Source organism: Semicossyphus pulcher, unplaced genomic scaffold, assembly GCF_022749685.1.
Source record: "Semicossyphus pulcher isolate SPU_LCO1_2020_fin unplaced genomic scaffold, fSemPul1.0.p SCAF_4, whole genome shotgun sequence".
NCBI lineage: Eukaryota > Metazoa > Chordata > Actinopteri > Labriformes > Labridae > Semicossyphus > Semicossyphus pulcher.
This window is the reverse complement of record NW_027211715.1, coordinates 13,011,332-13,033,775: the sequence shown is the minus strand read 5'-3', so window position 1 is coordinate 13,033,775 and position 22,444 is coordinate 13,011,332. Positions and strand designations below refer to the sequence as shown.

At 42.6% G+C, this 22,444-nt stretch overlaps 1 protein-coding gene across 1 annotated transcript in view; it reads right to left on the bottom strand.

Annotated features, from left to right (window-relative positions):
• Positions 1 to 22,444, bottom strand: part of LOC138607115 (neurocan core protein-like) — a 65,721-nt gene that overhangs the window by 28,029 nt on the left and 15,248 nt on the right. The window contains exons 8-9 of the mRNA XM_069679673.1: positions 18,560 to 19,669; positions 3,593 to 3,709 (exon numbers count right to left, since the gene is read on the bottom strand). Coding sequence (XP_069535774.1) covers positions 3,593 to 3,709; positions 18,560 to 19,669 — 1,227 coding nt within the window. The remainder of the gene's footprint in view (positions 1 to 3,592; positions 3,710 to 18,559; positions 19,670 to 22,444) is intronic.

Below are 22,444 nucleotides of genomic sequence, written 5' to 3'. Positions count from 1 at the left end.
TGGGGGGATCATATCTGTGTGAGAGAGTGAGGAAGAGAGAAAGTAAGAAAATTATATTTCGTGCACACACTTGCGAGCACATTAGGCAATATGGAGTGAGCAGGTGAGTGAGCGTGTGAGCTTGAATAAGTCTCATTTTATGCATGAGTACAGAGGCATTTCTCTATGAATGATTGGCTTGGCCTTTGATAGGAAAATAAAGCGAGCGAGAGAGAGAGAGAGAGAGAGAGAGAGAGAGAGAGGGAGAGAGAAATGGAAGCACAGAGTCAGATAGAGAAGGGGGAGAAGAGAACAAGTATGGCAGGAAATTAAATGTGTTATTTGGGACGATTGTCAGGGGAGGGTACAGGCTTTTTAATTCAGTTCCACTACAGCACTGTACTGTGGGTCTGGAGGGTGAAGAGGGCAAGGGGATGGACTGAACGGTAGGATATGGAAAATGATGGAGAAATGAAAAGGAAGGGATATTAAAAAGGGGGGGTTAAATGAGGGGAAGGGGATGAAAGATTGGTTAAAGAGGATGCTGTGAGAGAAATAAATATCAGGGTAAGAAAAGCCACATTTGATAAGAAAGGTTGGAGCAGACATGGAGACCAAGGGGGAGAGGGAGTGGGGGAGAAAACTCAGATCAAATCACCATGATTTGAAATGAGGCCAGACGGTGTGGGGAGGGGCAAAGTCATTTTAAAAAAGCATCAGGTGTGCTTCCTGTAGAGCAGAAACCCAACTTGAGGAACATGATCTATGAACTGATAGAGGATGTTACTGTTCAATTTATTTTGCTGAAATACACCCTGGATTAAACCTCCTGTGAAAGTGTCTGAACATTACTGTAGGTTGTAGGTTAATTATAGAATGGTGTAGATGTGTGTGCTTTTTGTGATTGAGGCGTTTGGGATAAATAAAACAGAAACTCTAATAAGGATTATAAAGTGCAGTAAAAAGTAAAAAGAAGATGTCCTCTGGCGTGGGTCACGTCAAGTCTCTGAAGCAGCTCAGCTACTGTTTCTCTTCTGATCCAACAAAGACAGGAAGAGAGAAACATGTGATCAGCGTAATTTCCTCCTTTTAAGAGGATCATTTACCTTCTTGACCCCAAAACACGCACTGCATTTATTATCCAAACTGCACACGTCTACCAGCTAAAGCCATTAAGAGGACACTGCATTTTTGACTCTACTTGTTGGTTAATCTAGATAAGCATAATTGCTCCAAATCATTTACCTTTTCTCTCTCTCTCAGTCAGGCAGAAATAATTTCCTCTATCTCCTGCTCCAGTTAGAATCACACTGATTTGTTGACCTGTGTTCAGAGACAGACTGAGACAGGTTCATGCACTTCCTTTACAACACACCGTGTTCAAATGAAACAGAAAAAGATGCTGTTGTCGAAGAGAATAAGATTTGATTCATAAGATCCACGACGAAGCAAGAAAGACCTAATATAAATATAAAACATTCTTCTATCTTATAACCTTTAAAACAAATCACCCAAGACTGACAAACAGTATAACTCTATTTGAGGGTATTTAAATCTAAATAAATTAAACCTACTCTTCTTAAAAACCCACTTTATCTTGTAATGTAAACTTATAGAGGGAAACATGTTTCACATTTAAGAGCAATAAGTCAGGTCTCCTTATACGTTCATTGACATGTCAGTGACAGAAAATACTGTGACTTGAACTCTCTCCCCTTGTGTGGCTTACAGATGCATGCGTTGACACGCTGGTGTCACACAAACGATGCATTGGACACATTACACTGAAATATTTAAACCTTTTATCTGGACACTATTAGTGCAGTTGACAGAGGTGCATTGTTACATTTTAGTTTAGGCTGTATTTTATTCTATAGTCTGAGGAAAAAAGAACATGTTAAATCCAGCTGTCTTGAAGGAAAACCCATTATTGTGTCACTGTGGTCATCAACTGACAGGCTGAGCTGTGCCTCAACGTATAGCTTAGTGTTTTACAAGTGTGTTGCACGCAACTGTCCATGTGTTGTTACTGACAGCCCTGAATCAGCTTAGATCAAGTTAATAATACAGCTGAAGAGAAGGACTCTCTGAAGATGGAGGAGGAGTGGGGACACTGAGATGTCCACAGCTTCTTCTCCCTCTCTCTCCTTTCCTCATAAATAATAATAACTACACGCCCACAGTAGAAACACAGACCATCCATAATGCAGCTCCCCAAAACACTTCTTCACAAACAATTGGGCTCAGTGGTTGTCTCAATCAGAAGGTTGGGGGTTCGATCCCTGAATGCTACAGTCACATGTGGAAGTGTCCTTGGGCAAGACACTGAACCCCAAATTGCTCTTTATGCAAGAGCATAGATCTGATTGGAGATTGGCACTGAAGCCTTTGCCATCAGGGTGTGAATGAGTGTATGGATGGGTGAATGTGACATGTAATGTAAAAAGCAGCTTTGAGTGGTTGTAAGACTAGAAAAGCGCTATATAAGTACAGTCCGAATTGCATCTAGCAGCCAGGTCCTGGAGACAGCCTCTCGCAGTCGTGTCACTTCCCCTGTTCTTTTTACATAGAGAGCAGAAGCTGCGCAGAGGGTATTGGTTTGCATGCGTCTCTGGGGGCTGTACGGATGTAAATAAACTTGTTTGCAACTGGAGGGGGAAAAAAAGACCTTCAATAAGATTGTAAACCAGAAACAACAAACTAAAGAAATAAGCGCCGCAGATGTGAAAAGTGTAACAGAATTGAAAGCACACGTTTCTTCTGGTGCTGTGGTAGTTGGTAAAATTGTGGTCAAGCATTTCTTACATAGGCAATTAACCTTTTTGCCTTTGGCTGTAATTATTATTATCAGACATGCAGCTCAGCAACATCACCACACTCGGAAAGACGATTAAAAACTCCTCAGAGAATAAAGCTGAAGGAAAGACACACAAGAGCAGAAGTAATGAGTAAATAAATATTCTATAGATGTTCTTTGTCCCATCAGTGAGGACAAAATGTGATAATTTACTCCATTTACCTCGATTAAACCAACAAGTTTCCTCTCATTCAATAACAAATCGACTGCAGAAGATGATTACAAACCACACGACTGTAATTGATGCAGTTAACATGCATTAGTCACAAATTATTGACCCCACAGCAGATTGTTGATTGATCTCCAATAGTGTTAATGCACGGACACACCTAAATGTTGCATAATGTGTTCTTTTAGGTATAAGCACTAAAGGTTTATTGATAATCAGACACACGGCAATGCTCCTCTCATGACCCCTGACCCCTGACCTGTAACCTCTTTTCATGAAGGATGACTCTCGTATTGTTGGTGTTGAATGTGGAACGAACAGAGCAAACAGAGCTCGAGAACACAGACTAGAACGACGCAGTGAAACAATATCAAAAACCTCTATTACAACTCACAGCATATTGATGTGGAAAACACCCACATATACAGAGGGAAACTCCATGGTGCTTTCTTCCTGAGTTCATTGCACAGCATTAGTACATCTAGTAAATGTTACCCCAGCATGTGTCTGTTCTCTTTCCTCTTATGCCACACTGTGACACAGCATGCTGTGACCTCTGAGGTCTCCCTGACCCGGCGGTGACTCACCGATCTCGCAGCTCTCTCCAGAGAAGCCCTGAGGACAGTAGCAGCTGTAGCCGTCACCTTCTTGCAGGCAGCTCCCTCCATGGAGACAAGGGCTGGTCTGGCAGGGGTTATTGTCAACTGTAGAGACAGAGTAGGAAAGTTAACCAGTTGTGAATTTATGTTTTATTTTAGACAGAGAAAGACCATAACAATAGACCATCCTCCCTCCCTCCCTGCTTCCTGACCGAGGTAAAGACTAGAGCAATATGTAGTCTCGTCCCTGATGGCTTTCTCCAAGGTGACAGATCGGCTGTTGCGTCTGTCTTTCTCCTGTTATGGCTGATTCCCACCAAGCACAAAGCTGAGTCGACCCCTTCCTGCCGTTCTCCTGCCTCTCATTCCAAGTCCTCCTGATGAGCCGAGGTCCTCATTAATCAGCTGATCATTGCCCACTCGTGCATACTGGCACAGGCACCTATTTTTATGGTATATTACTGTGCAGAGGAGGTAATAAACATATTTTACGTTGCTGGGCTTTAACTCTGTGCCACTTGGAAGGAAAAGTTTTGGCAGATGAACTGTGGAGATTGATGAGATAAAATTGCAATTATTGCTCTTATATTTTAGGATGGGACAGAGCGAGGAGGAGAATCTGACAAGGACAGTCAGAGCGCAGAGCAGTCATAATTTCTATTCTGTGTGCACAACAGGACTGTAGGGACCTGCTAGATTAACTGGCTTTTTATTATCCAATCCTGATAGGACTGCAGCCCCTGACACAATCTGTCAGGCCGTCTAACACACTGCATCTTCTCCATAATAACAGCCACACTCACTTAATGATGTATGAGCAGAGAGATGTTGAGTGTATGTGTGTGTATTTCTGGTATTGTGTGACCCTGACACATTGAAGCCCGATACAGTAACGTCAGTGTGTGTTCAATTTCCTGTGAAACAGGGGGACAGACCACTGCTGCAGAGACACCGGGCAGGCGAGATGATGAAGACTGACTTTGAAGATGCAGAAAAGTGATTCACTGACAGAAGAAAACCATCAGAGACAGACTCATTTGTCATCATCAATCATCAGTGGGGAGGAAAAAACAGCACTGTATGTAAAGTTAAAACATTACTTTTCAAGGTTAATGATGTACAGATGGTTAAAAATGCTGAGCAGTGCATGACATGTAAATTAAACTGTAGGATGTGCTCAGATGAAATGTAAAAAAAGTGCTTCCCACTATGACATGTCAATAAATAAGAGTCCAAAGCCATGCTAGCAGCTCTGGGAGGTTGGTCTAAGGCACACCTCATGATGGGGCTACAAAAAAAAGTCTGATCAACAATCACAAACGGACGTGACGCTTCAGCAGAAAGGACGTATCATGTTTCTTAAATCATATTCCCTCGTTTCCTCTCTCCTTGTCTGGTTTTCTCGTATCTCTCCATGCATCTCTGGTGGGAGGGACTAAGACGCAAGTTAAAGACGGGTTAAAGATGCATGGTTGCAATTTAAGAGACTTGAGAAGCAGCCATAGTCGTAAAAATTTTCTTGCCTTTTACCGATTCCCCATCTCATTTACCTCACTTCCTAGCCCCTCCTCTCCTCATCACTGATTGGCTCCTGTTTGCACTTGTTGTCTCCCCTCGTTAGCCTGATTGAGTTCACCTGTTCACTACCTGTTTAATGACTGCTCTCGCTTTCACTCACTCTTTTGACTTCACATGGGGCGCCAGTTAAGAGGAGTTTATCATTTTTCATAATTCTATGCCTATATTAATTTACCTGAGAACATAATTCATCCATATTTCTTTTAGAGACAAGTAAGACAAGTGCATGAAGTTCTGGTTTTAAATCTGAGCTGAATCACTTTGAATCACAGCTCCGGCGGACATGTTTCCCCTGCAGAGGAGGAGGCAGTGATGCACACAGTGTAACTGACAGCTGAGGACCGGGTCATCAAGTAGCCAGTGAATGGCATCACAAACTGATAGGAAAAAATAGAGCAATGCTAGAGTTCTGCAACTGTTTTTTTCAGGTGTTTGAGCGTGCATTTTATGCCTTGTAAAAACTGTAAAAATTCATCCCTATTGGTACAATTTCCTTCATGAAAAAGAGAAGAACTGCTAAATTACCTTAATATTGAGATGAGAGGGACATTTCCTCAGATACTACCAGCATTTAAACTATGGTAACACAGACTGAGTGCTGAGCTGAGACAATTAGTAACGACTTATTACACACAAATGAGACTCTCCACCATCTGTTCTCAAACAGAGGCCTGCAGTCTCAGTGCTGACGTCATACTGCATGTACAGTGTGCAGGCATGAAGCAGCAGTTATGGACTGTGTGACTACAGTAACATATCATTTTAATGAAATGTTCTGCAAGAATGGATAAACACACATGGAAGCAGCCATACAAGCAAAACGTATGATGTTGTGTGACTGGTCTGGTATTTAAACATGAAGGTCAGGGCAGTGATTTCTGTGGATGACATTTAGCTGTTTTCATAATTACCAATGGGCTAGTGTGTGCGGAGACTTGAAGCTAAGAATTAATATGCAAGTAAAAACCATATTCATAAAGCCATGACAGAGAGAAAAGGGAAGAAGAGAGAGAGAGAGAGGCGCACTGGTTTATGAGAGAAACGGAAGGAGAGGAAACAAGTTAAAGTAACACGAAGACCAGCACACGAATGGGAGAAAAGCTAGGGATGGACAGAACGTCACAGAGGGAGCTATCAGACATTTCCTCCTCTCTTCATGCTCGCTGCTAGTGTAGGATTAATTACACACTGGTCCTAAAATAGGTCGCCCCTTCCATTCCTACTGCGAGTCTGTCTTTTTCTGTGTGAGGAACAGACAGGAAACGAGGAAGAGAGGAAGCAAAAGTCCAAAAGAAAGAGGAGGGAAGAGAGAGTCTGTGTAGCCCTCAACTTTTTGAGACTGACACATGGAGATTGACTGATTTGGCCTTTCATGGATTAAGCTTTCAAAGCTCAGCTACTCACAATACAGATATTAAGTCATTTTCTTGACACGTCATCCGAGAGGATACTGTATGACATCTTTAGTCTGGTGCAGAACAGAGATGCGTTCCCCTGTGTGACATTTAACTTCTCTTCTCTAAGACTTTTTTAAGCCTCTCAGGAGGGCGATAATCTGAGTGTTTTGGCATATTTGGGAAGCTACTCCCCGATGACATCTCATACATACCCCAGGATTAAGATAAATAAACCAAAAAGAGGATTGTGATAAGAGAAATTTGCTGCACCTTGTGAAGTCTGAGTAGTTAGCAAATTCAACATCACATCAGCCTTCAGAAAAGGTTATGCTGACAGAAACACTAAACTCTGCGCACAAAAACAAATTTACAGATGCACATTTACACAGCAAACCGCACACACACACTTTGCATTCACTGTATATCCACCTGCTTATCACCCGGCATGTTGCTGCGCTCGGACTCACTGACGCTTGTAATAGCTTTGCCAAGACATAGATCATGCTTCAGCCTGTTCAAGTGTTCCCCATCAATGAGCTTGATGAGCCATCACCTGGGCCCAGCAAGAGCTCCCCTGTTAAAGTTTAAAGCTACAGTACGTCTCTAAAAGGTGCTGAGGCTCACAGAGCAGTTAGAGACATATGGACGGCTGAGCTAAACTGCAAAGTACGGCCTTAAATACAGTCGTTGCATCATCCCTGTAATGGCTCGATGAGTCTGTGGTGTGAAATATTAATTTTGTCACTTCCATGATGGCTCAAGTGTTTTATGTGTTTAGTGATGACAGAGCAAGAAAAGGTATACATAAAACAGTATAAGTAGCCCTGTATGCTGAATGTCAAACCAGGTCAAACATCACCATTTGACTATTCCAACCTCGTCTCTCGTGTTTCATTTGTTGTGTGGGTGATTATTAAAAGCTATATCGCCATGTTACAATATCCAGCCATGGGGAAATACCCCTTATTATAATGCTGCGTAAATGTAAACAACAGAGAAGTGTTACAAGGTCATCCCGGTAAAGCTAATAAGAAGCTGCAATGACTGTTTGGCCAAAGTGTGGCCAGAGTCATCTCTGTGACCGGTTTGAGTCCAAGTTTCCATCTCGTCCATGTCAGGATGGACACACAAAGGAAAACAAACTCACAGGAGGGAATACGATCAATGTATCATCGTGTCCTTAGACAGGCCAGACAAGTCACTCACTTCTATTACTACAACTGCAAGCTCAATCCACATCGGGGGGAAAAACAAAACCTATTTCAGCTGAAATATAGATAGTAGCTTTCTCACAGCACAAAGACTCGGATGACTTCAAAGGGATTCATTTACAGAGGTGAGCTGCATGTGGGAGGAAAGAAGCAGTAATGGAGACGGACAGAGGTTACATTTACTTGTTGGTGGATCTGCTCTGCTTTCTGCTGATGATGTCAGCGCCCCAGCAGTCAGTCTGCAGAGTCAGACAATCTACTGTGTGCAGAGGCTGACCGTCTGCAGCGTTATATTACACCAATCTCTTCATCCATACAGATCATGAGGTCATACAGGAAGGATCGCGCCTCGCCTCCATAACACCAAGCCTCCACCTCACCAACTGTCAGTCCGAATCAGTGGTGCACAACATGAATGGCCAGGGTCACGGACTAATAATAGGATAAAAGGAAGAAAGCCATGGTCTCTATACACATTACTGTCTAATATCTTAACTTAAGAATTCAAGCTCAGAAGGGAAAGAAGCTATTTGAAAAGAAAATGGAGGGAACCACAGTCGGGTTTTTCAGAGAAAACTTACAGAGTCTATAAATTGCTTAAAAGGTCATTTTAAGGACCTTAAAGTGCATGTGTGTGTAAGAAAATGAATCTTGACGAGAGGATGTAAAAACGTCCCCACGACTACGGAACGTTTTATCCAAAAGGTCACCTGCAGTATAAAGTCATCCATGGCAAATCCCAGGTAGACCAGAGCACCTGGCAGCTGCTGAGCGTCCCCAATCTGACAGGAAGTCACTGCTCAAGGACAACTCACATCTTAGGTACCTGCTGAATCAGGGCTTGAACCCAGATTGACCACTTGAAAGGCTGCAGACTCCACCCTGAATCCTTTGGGAGTGTGCTTATATCTTACAGTGGAGGTTGCAGGTGGAGCAGGTGTGGCGATGTGATGACCGTAGCATGGCAGCCTCTGACAAACTAGGACTGGTGAGGTCTGCAGGGGAGGGAGCTGCTATTTCTGTCTGTCTGACCACATGCAGGGTGAGCTGGATGAATATACACCTAGGACTCACACGTAGGTGAAAAGGCGAAACGGTTAAAACAACATAAACAGTGTGTGACGTTAAACATTCAATATGTAGGCAAGTACAGGAATACATCAATTATTTCTGAGCACGCTGAGAGATGCAATCAACTCTGGATTACTCAAATGACTCAGATGAGCATGCCAACGTATCACAATGATCCAAGTTATTATTTATTTACATGGTGGGGTTATTAATATTCAAGGGTATATTTATGGTGCGAGTCAATCTGACATAACAGAGCAGCAAGAAGAAAAGAAGTCTAATAAACTCTTCTGATAAAAAACACTTAGCTTCACTTTATTTCAACTGTATAAAATGTGTTCATCCTCCCTGCACAAGCAACACATAGACACACAAACACACACACACACACACACACACACTATGAAATAGCATGACACTTGCAATCAGCTACAGTGCCAGAAGCGTGAGACAGCACTTTCCCACTGGTCAAAAAACCCGGGCTTTTTTGCTTAATGGCAAAGGTTACAATCGGCATTCAGACCCAAAGGTCAAATGACTCTGCAGTAGACCCGGGTAATTATCGCATCAGATTTGATGGGAACACTAAACCCGTGTCAACATCTCCGCCCCCTTTCCGGCATGATGCTATGCTCCGTCGGTAACTTCTGCGACTCCTTGTCATCTCAGCTACAAATTCCGCCCGTCTCCGTCTGAGCAGCGCTCAAACATCATTCAAAATTTGTCGCAGCCGCGTTTGATAAACAGACTGAATGAGTAATGGATACAATAAACATCTTCACTGTTTACTAACCCTGTTTCGGGTGTCTTTGTGACGTCAGGTGGTGACACAGCAGAAAAGAGACCAAAAGGAGTATACTCCACTGGCAGTGGGAACGGAGACAATCAGCATTTAAGTGGGACTTCCCGGGTCTGAAAAACCTGTGTCAACACTCTTAAAATAGGTGGAAAAGGGGTATTACTGAGCACCTCGTGAACCGAGTGTCTCACTGAATCAGCCCAGAGAGGAGCAGAGAGGAGAAACATGCTAGAGATTCAATACAACCCGATTCAGCAGGAACGCACAGCCACAGAGATAATGAATCTGAAGGTCTGTTGTTATAAGAGTGGCACTTGTGGCATCTCCGGTCATCATTAATAAACTGCATGATCTGGTTTGTCATAGTGGGGGGGAAAAATCCATCCTGGTTAATCATCAGCAACAAATTCTATCCTCCTTGAATTTGTCTCCTCTTCTCTTCAGTCTGTCTTTGCTCTCATTTTCAGGGCTTTGTGAAATGACAATACTGAATCAACACATCCTTTTTTTTAATATTATCCAACAATAAGCAGACAAGACTGGACGTAAGAAGGCAAAAAAGAGCGAGTACGAGGACACTAAATAGAACATGCGTGATTGATATGCTTCCAATGAATCGAGGATCTTCATAAGGATTTCCTGTCTCTTACACACCTACAGGACACATTTCCTTGAGATCTTCATAGTGACACAAAAAGTGGTGCAAGAAGCACCGTGACAGATTGGTATGTTTTTGACCTTTAAATGCACTTTTCCTATCAGTTTGTCATTTTGTGCCTTCACAGATGTGATAAGAGAAAGTGGGAGGTGAGATGAACCAAATAGAGATGACAGCTGTGTTGGTATTTGGGTCAGTAAGTCTTTCTGATGATGATGTGTTACCACCTATGCAATATTATGTGTGATATGTGCAGCATTATAATACATAAGGAACATAAACACATTAGTTACCTTCTCTCAAAACACTCTTCAGATTTGGATCAACATAAAAAAGTAAAGTGATGACTGTACAGCCAGACTGTGGGTAAAACAAGCTGTGCAACAAATCTGTTATCTGTCATCTCCTCCACCGCATGTAGGATGTAAAAAAGAATCCCTTTTAGTTAATTTAATCCCTACAGCTGAAAGCACCAGGACAAACAGTTTCTGCCTTTTCTACATCTCACTGAAAAGTTCTCATGTTCCATTGTGGTGCTTGAAAAAATCCATACACAACCTAAACCAGGCTGCAGAACAACCACACACGTATCTGCATAAACCACAACAGGTGGATTTAGACTTTTCACCAAGCTTTTCACAAATTTTCCTTTTCCTCGCTTGGACGCATCTGTGGGTGTGTCTGAGGAGTCCTACATGAAAGGACCCCTTAACCCTTCCACCCACTGGGGGCTGCTGCATGCTGCTTTGTGACTGACGCTGGGAGCCAATCACCACTGCTCCACTCTGCCTTCACCGACAGCAGGAGTGAAGTCATTCAGGCAATATGGCCGCTCCTAAACCCCAGCTGGGTGCTCTCCTCCTCCTCTGTAGCCAGAAAATACCTCAACTTGAAATCACATCTCACCATTAACCTTGATGACAGGCGGCTCCATTTTTGACGGCGTGTGTCTGCATGAGTGACTGGCTGAGTCAATGACAGATATGTTTGTCTGACTGCAGATGGATAATAAAAATGTGAAAGTAACATCTCAGGAATGCTGCTATTCATATCTTGTTAGGTGTGATACTCGCATAATAGACGTCCCATTCCCTCTGTGTCTGCTGAGCACTTCTCATCATAATAAATCCATCTCCACATTCTTCTTCATTAAACGTCATAAAAGCCAAAAGATCTGAAAAACAGCAAGGCTGTGTTCTGCTGTTTCTTTTGCATCCTTTGTCCTCTAGGAGGACAGACCTGTTAGATAGAGATAGTGAGGTGAAATATTCTCTCAGTGAAAGGAAGCAGTTTCCTGTCGTCTCATCTGATAGCGCCTGAATGCAGCATTGTAACAGCTACTGACATAACCCGACCAGGTTAAACTCTCCCGCTCTGCACAGCCTCACAATGACTCCACACAAGGGATTATATTCCTTCTGACAGCAGCCTGCCAACATCTCTGTCTCCATCCATCCCTCCAACTGCTGCCAAACAGAGGTGATGTTTGTTGCTTTATGAAACTCTACACATCCTCAGGGGCCCTCAGGTTGTACCTGATGATAAAACAAATGGCTCAGCAAATCCCTGACTGTGGGGTTAATGGGGTGACGTGGCTCAGCAGAGGTCTTCTCTTATCTACTTTACAGTTATGGCTATTTAAATTTTTTTAAATAGCCTCGGTGTAACAGTTGATTTGACTGTATCTTGTAGAAAAGCAAAGAGATCTAAAGGTTTACCATATGCAGGTATGGGATTAGCTAACAAACTAAACACCTGCAGCTCAGCATCCATTGTTACTGTGTGACTGAAGTTAACAGCACTTTGGTTTGTAGCCCGACTGATCTTTAGAGGCTGTGAGACGAGAAAATGTTCATAAAAACAACAACACTTCACTTCTGCTGTGGATCTGATCCCAGTAACAGTAAATAGATTCAGTCATTCATCTGCCATAAAGGAGCTCTGGGCCATACAATGTAGAGATAAAATACAGTTGCCTGTGATGGGGCTCCTCGAGGCTGAATAATCAGCAGGGTTTGTTGTGGCAGGAAAAAATAATAAACCTTTTGCATGATGCCTCTTAAATGCTTGTGTAAGAAAACTTCATGTATTTGTTTAGGCTCACTGCAGAATATTAAACCAGACTTTGATGGGGCATTAGCATTGAACACAAAGCAGTTTGATTCATAACTTTTACATAAACACTTTCTATTCCACAAAGTGTTAGTAAACATTGATAGCAGTGTTTTGCTTGAGATTTTCACCTGCTAAACAGAAAATCCACCTTTCCATAACCTCAGATATTTGCCTGTCTGCTGTTATGACCTTTTCTTGTTCCTGTTTCCCAGCACCAGTTAACCTTTGGTCTATGGACAGACTGAGCCTCATGAGCTACTGCTCTTACACACATGTGTAGACAACACTTCTTCAATGCTAACTGAAATGGAAAATTGGACATGATGTATAACCTTTTGATGCACATATTGACCTCCTGATAACTTCTCTATTTGCATTCTCTCCTTCTTCTAAGCTCGACTAGCTAATCTTTGCTCGAGTTACTCTAAATGTCTCTCCACATAACTTTAGCCCTGGCCAGATGCCAGGTATGTTAGCGATAGCACAAGAAAAACCTTTAACCGATAGTTGATGCAGAGTTATTCCTGTTTTTTTTTTGGCATGGGAAGACTCACAAGAGAAATCCATCCCCATCATAACTGCAAATCTGGTTTTCCAATAATAGCTCTTTTGGTAACTTGTGCCTTTGCCCAGCATGCTCCACAGATTTAAACAACCCATGCTATTTGGTACTAGCATGTGTTGATATCTGGTCTAAAGAAAGGCAATAGCCGGCGAGCATTGCTATTGTGTAGTTAGAATCAGGCACTACGGGTGAAGAATGTGACAAACTTTAGCAAACTTTCCATCAATGTATGCACCTAAAACCTATTGATAAAGTGGCCCCAGGTCACAAAGGAAAGCCTCACTTGGAAAATTGACTTCTCCAGGGGGATGAATTAGTACTGATGACTTGTCTTTAACCTGTGAGAGGCGAGGAAGTTATTTTTGGTGCTTTTTGTTATGAGCATAGTTTTGTTTTTATCACTGGCCTTCTTTTTGGGCAGCCCCGACCTGCTGAGAGTGGACACCATTCAGTCCACTAGTCCATCACTATTTCATGCCATTACAGACATTAAGCAAATTGAGTGGATTTTAAACTGCTGCGTATTATCATTATCAGCAGTCAGTGATGTTCACAAAGGGCTCAGTGTGATTGCTCAGCACAGAGTACTTAAGCTCATTTCCAACACTTTGGTTGCTTCGTTATTCCCCTGGTTAACTGGATACAAAGAGCCTCTGCTCAGTTTCATCCCTCCCCACCATGGAGCGCAGTGTCCCTCAAGGCTGTTCTTAACAAATCCCATTCATTTAATATGCAGCAGAATATTGGATATGGGAAAATGGTGAAATTACACCATTAAAAAAAAAAGAAAAAGAGGAACTAGTGGATGAGAAGCAGGTAGGAGGGTGGCAGTTTAGGCAGAGGATGGATTTAAGGGAGGATCCTGCTGCTGTGGAGGATCGTTTAGGGGACAGATACTGTTAGACAGCAATTGACTGCCAATTGATCGTCGCCCATTGGAGTTCAAGAGGCTATCTAAGCATCATGCAGGAAAGAGTCATAACAATGACCAGTGGGGTATTAAATATGAGACGACTTTAATTAGAGGCATCCTGTTCTCTGCGTGCCAGTGTGTCAGACTGGCATTGGGAATTTAAAAGCTGGACAGACGGCCGACATCACTGTATTCACCTGCATTGCTTTGTCACCTCTCATGGCTCAATGCCACTGCTCCGAACTTCAATTCTTGTTGAGATTTTCTGGACTAGAAAACAAACTTTTTTGTGGTGTTACAAAGTCCTACAAATCCTGTCTTTGAGATTTTACAATATGGAAATTAAGATATGAGTTAATAAAAAATAAGTCAAATGAAATGTTTCCGTTTTCTCACAGTGAGGGATTAAGATATATTCTGTGTGTATGTTTATATGTGATGGTGCGACATGTGGGATGGATTATGGAGGTTTATTCCTGAGTAATCTTGGCATGCTGGTGTCTCTTCACATACATTTAGGTTTTATGTGTGTGTGTCCACACATCTGTGTGGGTATAGCTGGAGGCAATGAGTGATGGGGAATTGCAAAGCTGGATGTGGCATTATATAGGACGTAGAGGGGCTGAGGCTGTTCTGTTAACAAACAAGGAATGTAAGATTGGAACAAAGTAATAAATGAAGGAAGAAAGACGACGAGGAGGGGAAGGAAGGGGGAAAAGGGTGAGGATGGACGATGTCTCTCTGGAGGCAAACACAACTGTGTCAGTGTAGTTTCTAATCAGTGCTGCTGTGGTCAGCAGCACTGGAGCCCCCCAGGGCACAGTGCTGGCCCCTCTTCTCTTCACCCTGTACACCTCGGACTTCTGTCACAAGTCAGAGCTGTGTCACATACAGAAGTACGCCGATGACACAGCCATCGTTGGATGCATCAGGGACGACAGAGAGGAGGAGTATCGGAGTCTGGTGGGGGACTTTGCTGCTTGGTGCCGCACAAACCACCTAGAGCTCAACACCTCTAAGACAAAGGAGCTGGTCATAGACTTTGGGAGGTCCAGACCGAAGCCGAGACCAGTCCTACTAGAGGGAGCTGAGGTGGAGAGTGTGGACTCCTACAAATACCTCGGGCTGTGTCTGGACAACAAACTGGACTGGTCAACACACACCAGCCACCTGTACGGGAAGACACAAGGCAGGATGTACTTCCTAAGGAGACTGCGGTCTTTTAACATCTGCAGCAAACTGCTGCGGATGTTTTACCAGTCTGTGGTTGCCAGTGTCCTCTTTTACACTGTAGTGTGCTGGGGAGGCAGCACATCCAAGAAGGACACATCCAGACTGGATAAACTGATCAGGCGAGCCGGCTCTGTGATCGGCATGAAGCTGGACCCTCTGGTGACGGTGGCAGAGACAAGGACACTAAACAAACTGTTGGACATTATGGACAATGCCAGCCACCCTCTGCACACCGTCATCAGCAACCAGAGGAGCCTGTTCAGTGAGAGACTGCTCCTTCCAAAGTGCAGGACTAACCGACTGAAGAACTCCTTTGTCCCTCATGCCATCAGGCTGTACAACTCCTCACTTAGGGGGAGGAGGTAACAGGGACAGACTCTCTCACAAGCGGTAGCCACTAATTCACCTCACAAAGTTAATAGTAGTTAACTTCTTTTATTCAATAGTAATATCTATTTATTTCTCAAAGGGTCATATGTGCAATAAAAATCTGTCAATGTGCAATAATCTCTCACCACAGTGCAATAACCTAATTTAGTTTAATTGAACTATTACCCACTGTTTACTTGTACATTTTCTAAGAGTGTATATTTTATATATTTTTTTATCTAATTTTGTACTTTTTTATATATATATATATATCGATAGATATATATATATTTTGATCTTTATTTTTTACCCTCTGTGTGCTGATTCTTTCCTATTGTATTGTACTGTATAAGCTGCTGGAGACTGAATTTCCCAGAGGGAGTCATCCCAAAGGGATCAATAAAGTTGAGTCTAAGTCTGAGTCTAAGTCTAAGTCTAAGTCTAATCATTGATTAAAGAGGTTTATGTTCTCCCACCTGCAGCATCGTAGAGGACACTTTCTTCCTCCCAAGAGCTGTCTGTCCCCCCCTTTCCCACCTCTGTCTCTCTGGTGAGATGTGTAGACAATCATTGCTGTAATTTTCTCTGTACTACAACTGACATCTACGAAAGGTCACTCAGAGGGGGGATCTCCTGCTTCTAATCACTCAGCAAGAGCAGGGCCCCGAAATTCATTTAAATGCCACTGTATCAGAAATACTCACAACAATAAATTATTTCTAAAGTGTTATTTTCCTTCAGATAAACAGCAGGATGATCCCCATGGGTGTAAAAACTGTGTATCCAAAACTTCCATTCAGTGTGATGAAAGCAATGTCTTTGAACGACCATTTCATAACATTGTCTTTTTTTATTTTCTGACTGAAGTCTACAAGTTACTGAAGTTACAAGATAACTGTTGTGCTCATGCTCCACTGTAAGCACTCAAAACAGCGCTCCACCTCCGGCAAACAAGATGATCCTGTGTTACATCATCACTCTGTTATTGGTTTGCTGCTGTGTTTTCTAATAAAACCACAGTTTTATTTGCATATCCTCCTGCTGCTCTTATTAGATGAAAGAAGGCAAGTTTCCTGCATCACAATCTGCTGTAAATATGACCATAGATGCTCACCTTGGGAAAGTAAATGTACTCAGACAATGGTCAGTTTAGTTTGGAAATGCTTGTAAATGACAAGGCAATCAAATGGTGAATCTTCCCAGGAGAATATCTGATGTTGTTAAGTGGGCAAGGTAACCAATTACCTACTTTTAGCAGCCGACAGGGGGGAGGGCACAATTGTAATCCTTTTAGACTTAAGCGCAGCTTTTGACACCGTGGATCATGCCATTTTAATTGATCGTCTTAAAAATTGGGTTAGTATCAGGGTCACTGCACTTAGTTAGTTTTATTCTTACCTTTTAGAACGAACCTTTGCAGTCACCATTGGTAAATACTCGTCTTCTACCACTACAATTACCTGTGGTGTACCGCAAGGTTCAGTTTTAGGTCTGATTTTATTTTCAATTTACATGCTGCCACTTGGCCAAATAATCCAGCGCCATAATGTCTCCTGTCATTGCTATGCAGACGACACACAGATATACCTTCCACTGAGACCTGGGGACCCTAGGAGCCTAGCTGCTGTCAAAGATTGTCTCAGTGACATAAGCTGTTGGATGGCTGAGAACTTTCTCCAATTAAATACCTCCAAAACAGAATAATACTAATCAATCCACATAATTCCACGCTCCATATCGATAGCGGCCTTGGCGCCCTATCTGATAATGTAAAGCTCACTGCCAGAAACCTTAGCGTAATATTCGACCGCAACCTTACCTTTTACCCACATATAAAGAAAGTTGTACAGTCCTGCTTCCACCAGGTACGCACCATCTCAAAAACTAAAGCAATAATTACCCAACCGGACCTCGAAAAAATAATCCTGCTCTCATTTTCTCCGGACTGGATTACTGTAACTCCCTTCTCTCCTTTTATTTTATTTACTCTTTCTACTTCTTCCTGCTTCGTCCCCTTGGTCTTGGTTGTGTGGGTTCTCCTGTTGCCTATTGGGTATTGGGTTTTGTGTGATTTGCTGGCTTTATGATCTGCTTGTTCTCTGCTTTGATTTGATTCCTTGGCTGTCAAATCACTTTGTAAACTCTTCTTTTTAAAGGTGCTATATTATATTAAATTGCAAAATTTCACATCACTTGTTGTGACAGAATTTAATTTCTGACTGTATTATTTAATTGTTACACTGAGGAATGTTTATACTGGAATATATATACACAATTTGATTGTTAAGATTACAGATTTAGACTGGACGGACACCAGTGTCCCAATAACTCTTCATTAACTCTTTGGTTTTCTGCCACAGCAGCAGGTTCATTAACTTTCGGAAGAAATCACAATGAGATCACTGAAACAAACAGCACACATAAAAAGATATAAAGATACATTTGAGTCACACACCAGAAAAAGATTCTACTGAAGTAGGACAAAGTTGAAAATGAGTGAGGACAAGACCGCAATCAATTACCAGTCCCATCTTGTAGTTTGTGTTGACATTGGAGAGGCAAAGATCCTAGCAGCCAACAAATCACAGTTGACCAAATTGCACTCACTCTGACCTGCTAATTACTTCACCAAGACCTGGTTGGTCTCACCTCAGTGCACTGCCCTGCTGTCTGCAGATGTCTGTACCAACGTGGGAGGAAGGGAGAGGAAAGGTAAGAAAGTAAGAAAAAGCCTGGATTAAGAATGCATGATGTATGTCAGAGTGGGAAAGAGGGGGTGATGTAGAATGAAACAATAGACAGACAGAGTAAGGACATAGAGGTGTATCTGTTAGAGATGGTTTGCAGAGGCTGTGAGCTCAGGTGGAGGGCACACATCAGTGTTAACATACTCAGCTCAGGATAGTGTTAATGTGAGTGATGTCTCTGACTCTCACTGAGCTGCACACATAATTAAATAAATAACTTCTGATTAGAATATCGCTCATAATCATGAAGACAATAATGGCAAAGTTAACTCACTAAGAACAACAGGGAGCTCACGTACCTGATGGGATGAGTCCAAAAGCCCAGTCTGGTAAAAGAATTCCAAAGGGGTTGTTTGTTTCTTTGGTGTCCTTGTTGTCTGTCGTCACTGAAGATTTGATGTCCTCTGATTTTGTGTTCACGTCCTTGAAAGGTGTCCACCGACTACCAACCACGAAGGATTCAGACACTGCAGGAGATTCCTCACTGGGTACAGGAGTAGCTGAACGATGTCCCTGTGAGTTGTCTGTGCTTGTTTTCTCCTTCTCTTCCTGAACCCATGAAATAGAAATAGATGGCTCTGTGATGGTCGGATCCGTCCTCTGTGAGTCCCTGGTAGTCAGGAGCTGCACTGTGGTCACCTCAGGGGTTGTCAACACCTCCATTAGGGCTTCACGAGTAGAAGACACCACCTCCTTTCTGCTCATGCCCTTTTTGTGCTTTCTAAAAACAGGAATGAAACCTGATTTTGAACTACTCTCTACTCCTTGCGAAGAGGCAGGGGAGAGGTTCTCGGTAGGCCTGTGGACATAGAGGATCTCTCCCCTGGCCTCCTCTGCTGTGTCTGGCTCCTGGGAGCCCTGAGGTGGGGTGGTGGGTTGTTCAGATAGCTGCCAATGGGACAGAGTTGTGTGCTCTGCCACAGTCACAAGCTCAGTCTGACTTTGGCTGAGTGAAGTCTCTGTTTCAGGACTCAGTTTGACACCACTGCGGTCCAAGTTGTTGGCTTTCAATCCAAACCCAGCAGGGAAGTTGCTCCCTTCACTGCTCCCCTCCATCTCCCTCTCCTCCCCTGATGAAGTTCTGGCAGCTGATGGACTGTTAGCATTGTCTTCATCCTGGTCCCTCTCCTGGCCTGAATAGTTGTCGGGATTGTCTTGTTGAATGGAGGTGGGCAGGGTCATCACCTCTTGTGGCACTGCTTTGGCTTCCATAGGCTCCCAGGTGTGTTGTTTGCCCACATAGGCCACAATTCCAGGCCGGCCTAGTTTGGAACCATGCATTGACTTGATGGTCCAGTGGCTGCTGGGGGCTGAATCAAAGGTTGAGCTTCCTCTGGGACCCTGAGGTTCAGATAAGCTGACATGTTCACTGGGTGCTGATTTCTCATTGGGACCTGATGCAGTGAGTTCTACAGAAAACAAAGATACAGAAAATAATAATTAATACAACACTATATCTAAGATTTTCCATATATTCATCAATCATATATCATTTTTTATTGCCAATGTGTGAAGGGATAGTAGACGAACTGATAAATTGAGACCTTCCCCAACTTCCTCCATTGGCCCTAACAACCTGAGGGCTGATTTTTATGTAAAGCACTTGGGAAGGTTTTTCCTGGAAACAAGAGAATGTGACGTTTCTGCGCGTTCGCGAGTACCTCTGCCGAGAGCTCATTCTACACCACTACAGTCAACAGTGTCCAACACGAGACAACGCAAGCTGTGAAATGGAGATGGATAATGCCAACAAATGACTGGCACCCAAAACAACACCAACACAAAGTACACACAAGACTAAAAAACATAAAAAGGTTTGATCTAGTGAAGCCCGTCTGACCAAACAGGAATGTGATCGATGTCAGGGGGAAAACTAGAGTCAACATCGGCAGGGCATGCAAATCATGGACACCTTCGATTGCTTTTGGGGATCAAAACAGACCTACAATCTATTGTTGTCATAGAAGCAAAACCCGCGTGCAGCATTCTCTCACTGGATTTAGTGTTTTTTCTCTCACAGCACAAGTGCTTCATCCCAGCTCTCTCCAGCTGCCCTGCCAGGCTAATATTAGCTAATGCTTGTGATGATTTGCTGGTTCGCTGGCATAATTTTCCGTTTGGTTACAAAGCACAATGCCAGAGTCATGCAGTGTATTTATGTTAGAGCTAGTTGGCTAACCTTAGCATGCTCGCTAACGTTATGACTACCAAAATACTATCTGAGTTTGTATGTCAGTTATCTAGCTTGACAAATAACTTTGCCAGCTAACATGACAAGCGGTGTTGATTTTGTAAATAATGTAGCAGAACAAAGCAAATGTGTATAACTACCGATTGTTTTCTATTAGCCAATATCATTGCATTACCTGCCTAGTCTAAGGTTAGCCATCCAGCTGTAAGCTGACAACAAGCTACTGTTAGCTTGTCTGCTATTGCAGACGAGGGGTTGATCTGGCTGGTAATTGAGTAATTTGCTGTTTGGTTACGAAGCACAATGCCGAATCCATGCAGTGTAGTTATGTTAGAGCAAGTTGGGTAACCTTAGCATGCTCGCTAACATTATGACAACCAAAATACTATCCAAGTGTGTATGTCAGTGTTGTCAGTCTAGCTTGACAAATAACTTAGCCATCTAACATGATATTAACTTAGGTATTATGACAAACAGTGTTGATTTTGGATATGATGCCAGTCAGCATGATATGGATAACAGTCAATGAACATGTCTCGTCAGTGAAAAGTAAACAGAGCCGATGGGTTCCAAGACTGAGCATGCTCTGTTTCGTGTGTCTTCGGCAAAAACCCTGGATGCTCGTTCATGCTTGAGTGTCCATGCGAGCGTGTACAAGAAGTTTAACTGCAGTTCCCTCAACGGCCAACTATGTCGCTAGGAATGAGGATTTTCTTAAAGTTACATATAACACCTTTAAATTAAACTTTTACTTCTTTACAGGTGTCATCAGCTTTTTATGTAATAATCTGTCAAATTTCCACTGTATTGTACTGTGTCTAAAGTTCTAACTTCTTGAGGTTTATTGAAGGTGTTTATGAGCAAATACAGAGTAAAGACATTGAATCAGGTTAAATATTGCCTCTATGTGCTTTTAAGCTGAAGAAAAAACGATCTGAAAGTAGCAGTTAACTTTAATTGACTGTATGTTGGATGTTTTGGGCTTCTTTCCTCACCAGTGGAGCTGATCTGTACAGCTACTAAAGATGCTGGATTTTGTGGACAAAGATGGCAACCATCCCTCGTGACACACCAAAAGATTGGAGGAATATATTAAAAGTAATTTTGTGTTTTGTGTTCCTGTTTTCTTTTTCCCTCTGGATTCTTTGACCTCAAACAGCCTCCTTCAGGAACACACTCTCCTGTGATGAGAGAAGCCATGTGGAAAAACACAGAAGCACTTGCAACACAATCAGCTAATGACTTGCTCCACAACAAGCTCCCATCGTAGTTTATTTAGATGAAGTGGTCCACTGCCTTATCAGCTTACAGCTTTAAACCAAACACTGTCTGCAGCATCAATAATTCATTGTGTCTGCATGTGTGACTCACGGCTGGTGTGTGTTTTTTAGGGCAGCAGTGCAGTGGTGTTACTGAGAGGCCCAGCTAGTGTTGCTACCGCCATCATCACTCAGCTCAGTCTGGCTGTCCTCAGTTCAGTTAACATGTCTGAAATGTACAGTGATACAGCAGCAGGTGTGCAACACAACCCAGCACAACAAATCACCCTGAGAGGGAGAACATACACAAATATGTCAATGCATAAAATATTAAAATGTATGTTAATTATTCAGAAGGTCCGTCGTTGCCTTACGCCTAAATGAGGTTTATGAGCCTGAGGTTCATTTCCATAAGAGTCATGTAGACCGGCCTAACTGTTCTATTAATAATACAAATAGCTAATTACATACTTTTACTACGACTGGTGAAAGTGTGAATAATTTAAAACATTAACCTGGTTTGATCATCTATGTAATGAGCCATGTAATAAACAAATTGAGACAATTAGACACAGGTTTGGAGATTTCATTTTGCTGTTTAGAACACACTTAAAATTTCACTCTGATGCTGTGAATCTGTTGATGGAAAAGCAGGAACTCAACACTGAAATGCTGCAGAACAAACTCATAATAAACCCTGTTCAGACAGTAATTGTGTGCTTCCACTGTAAGTG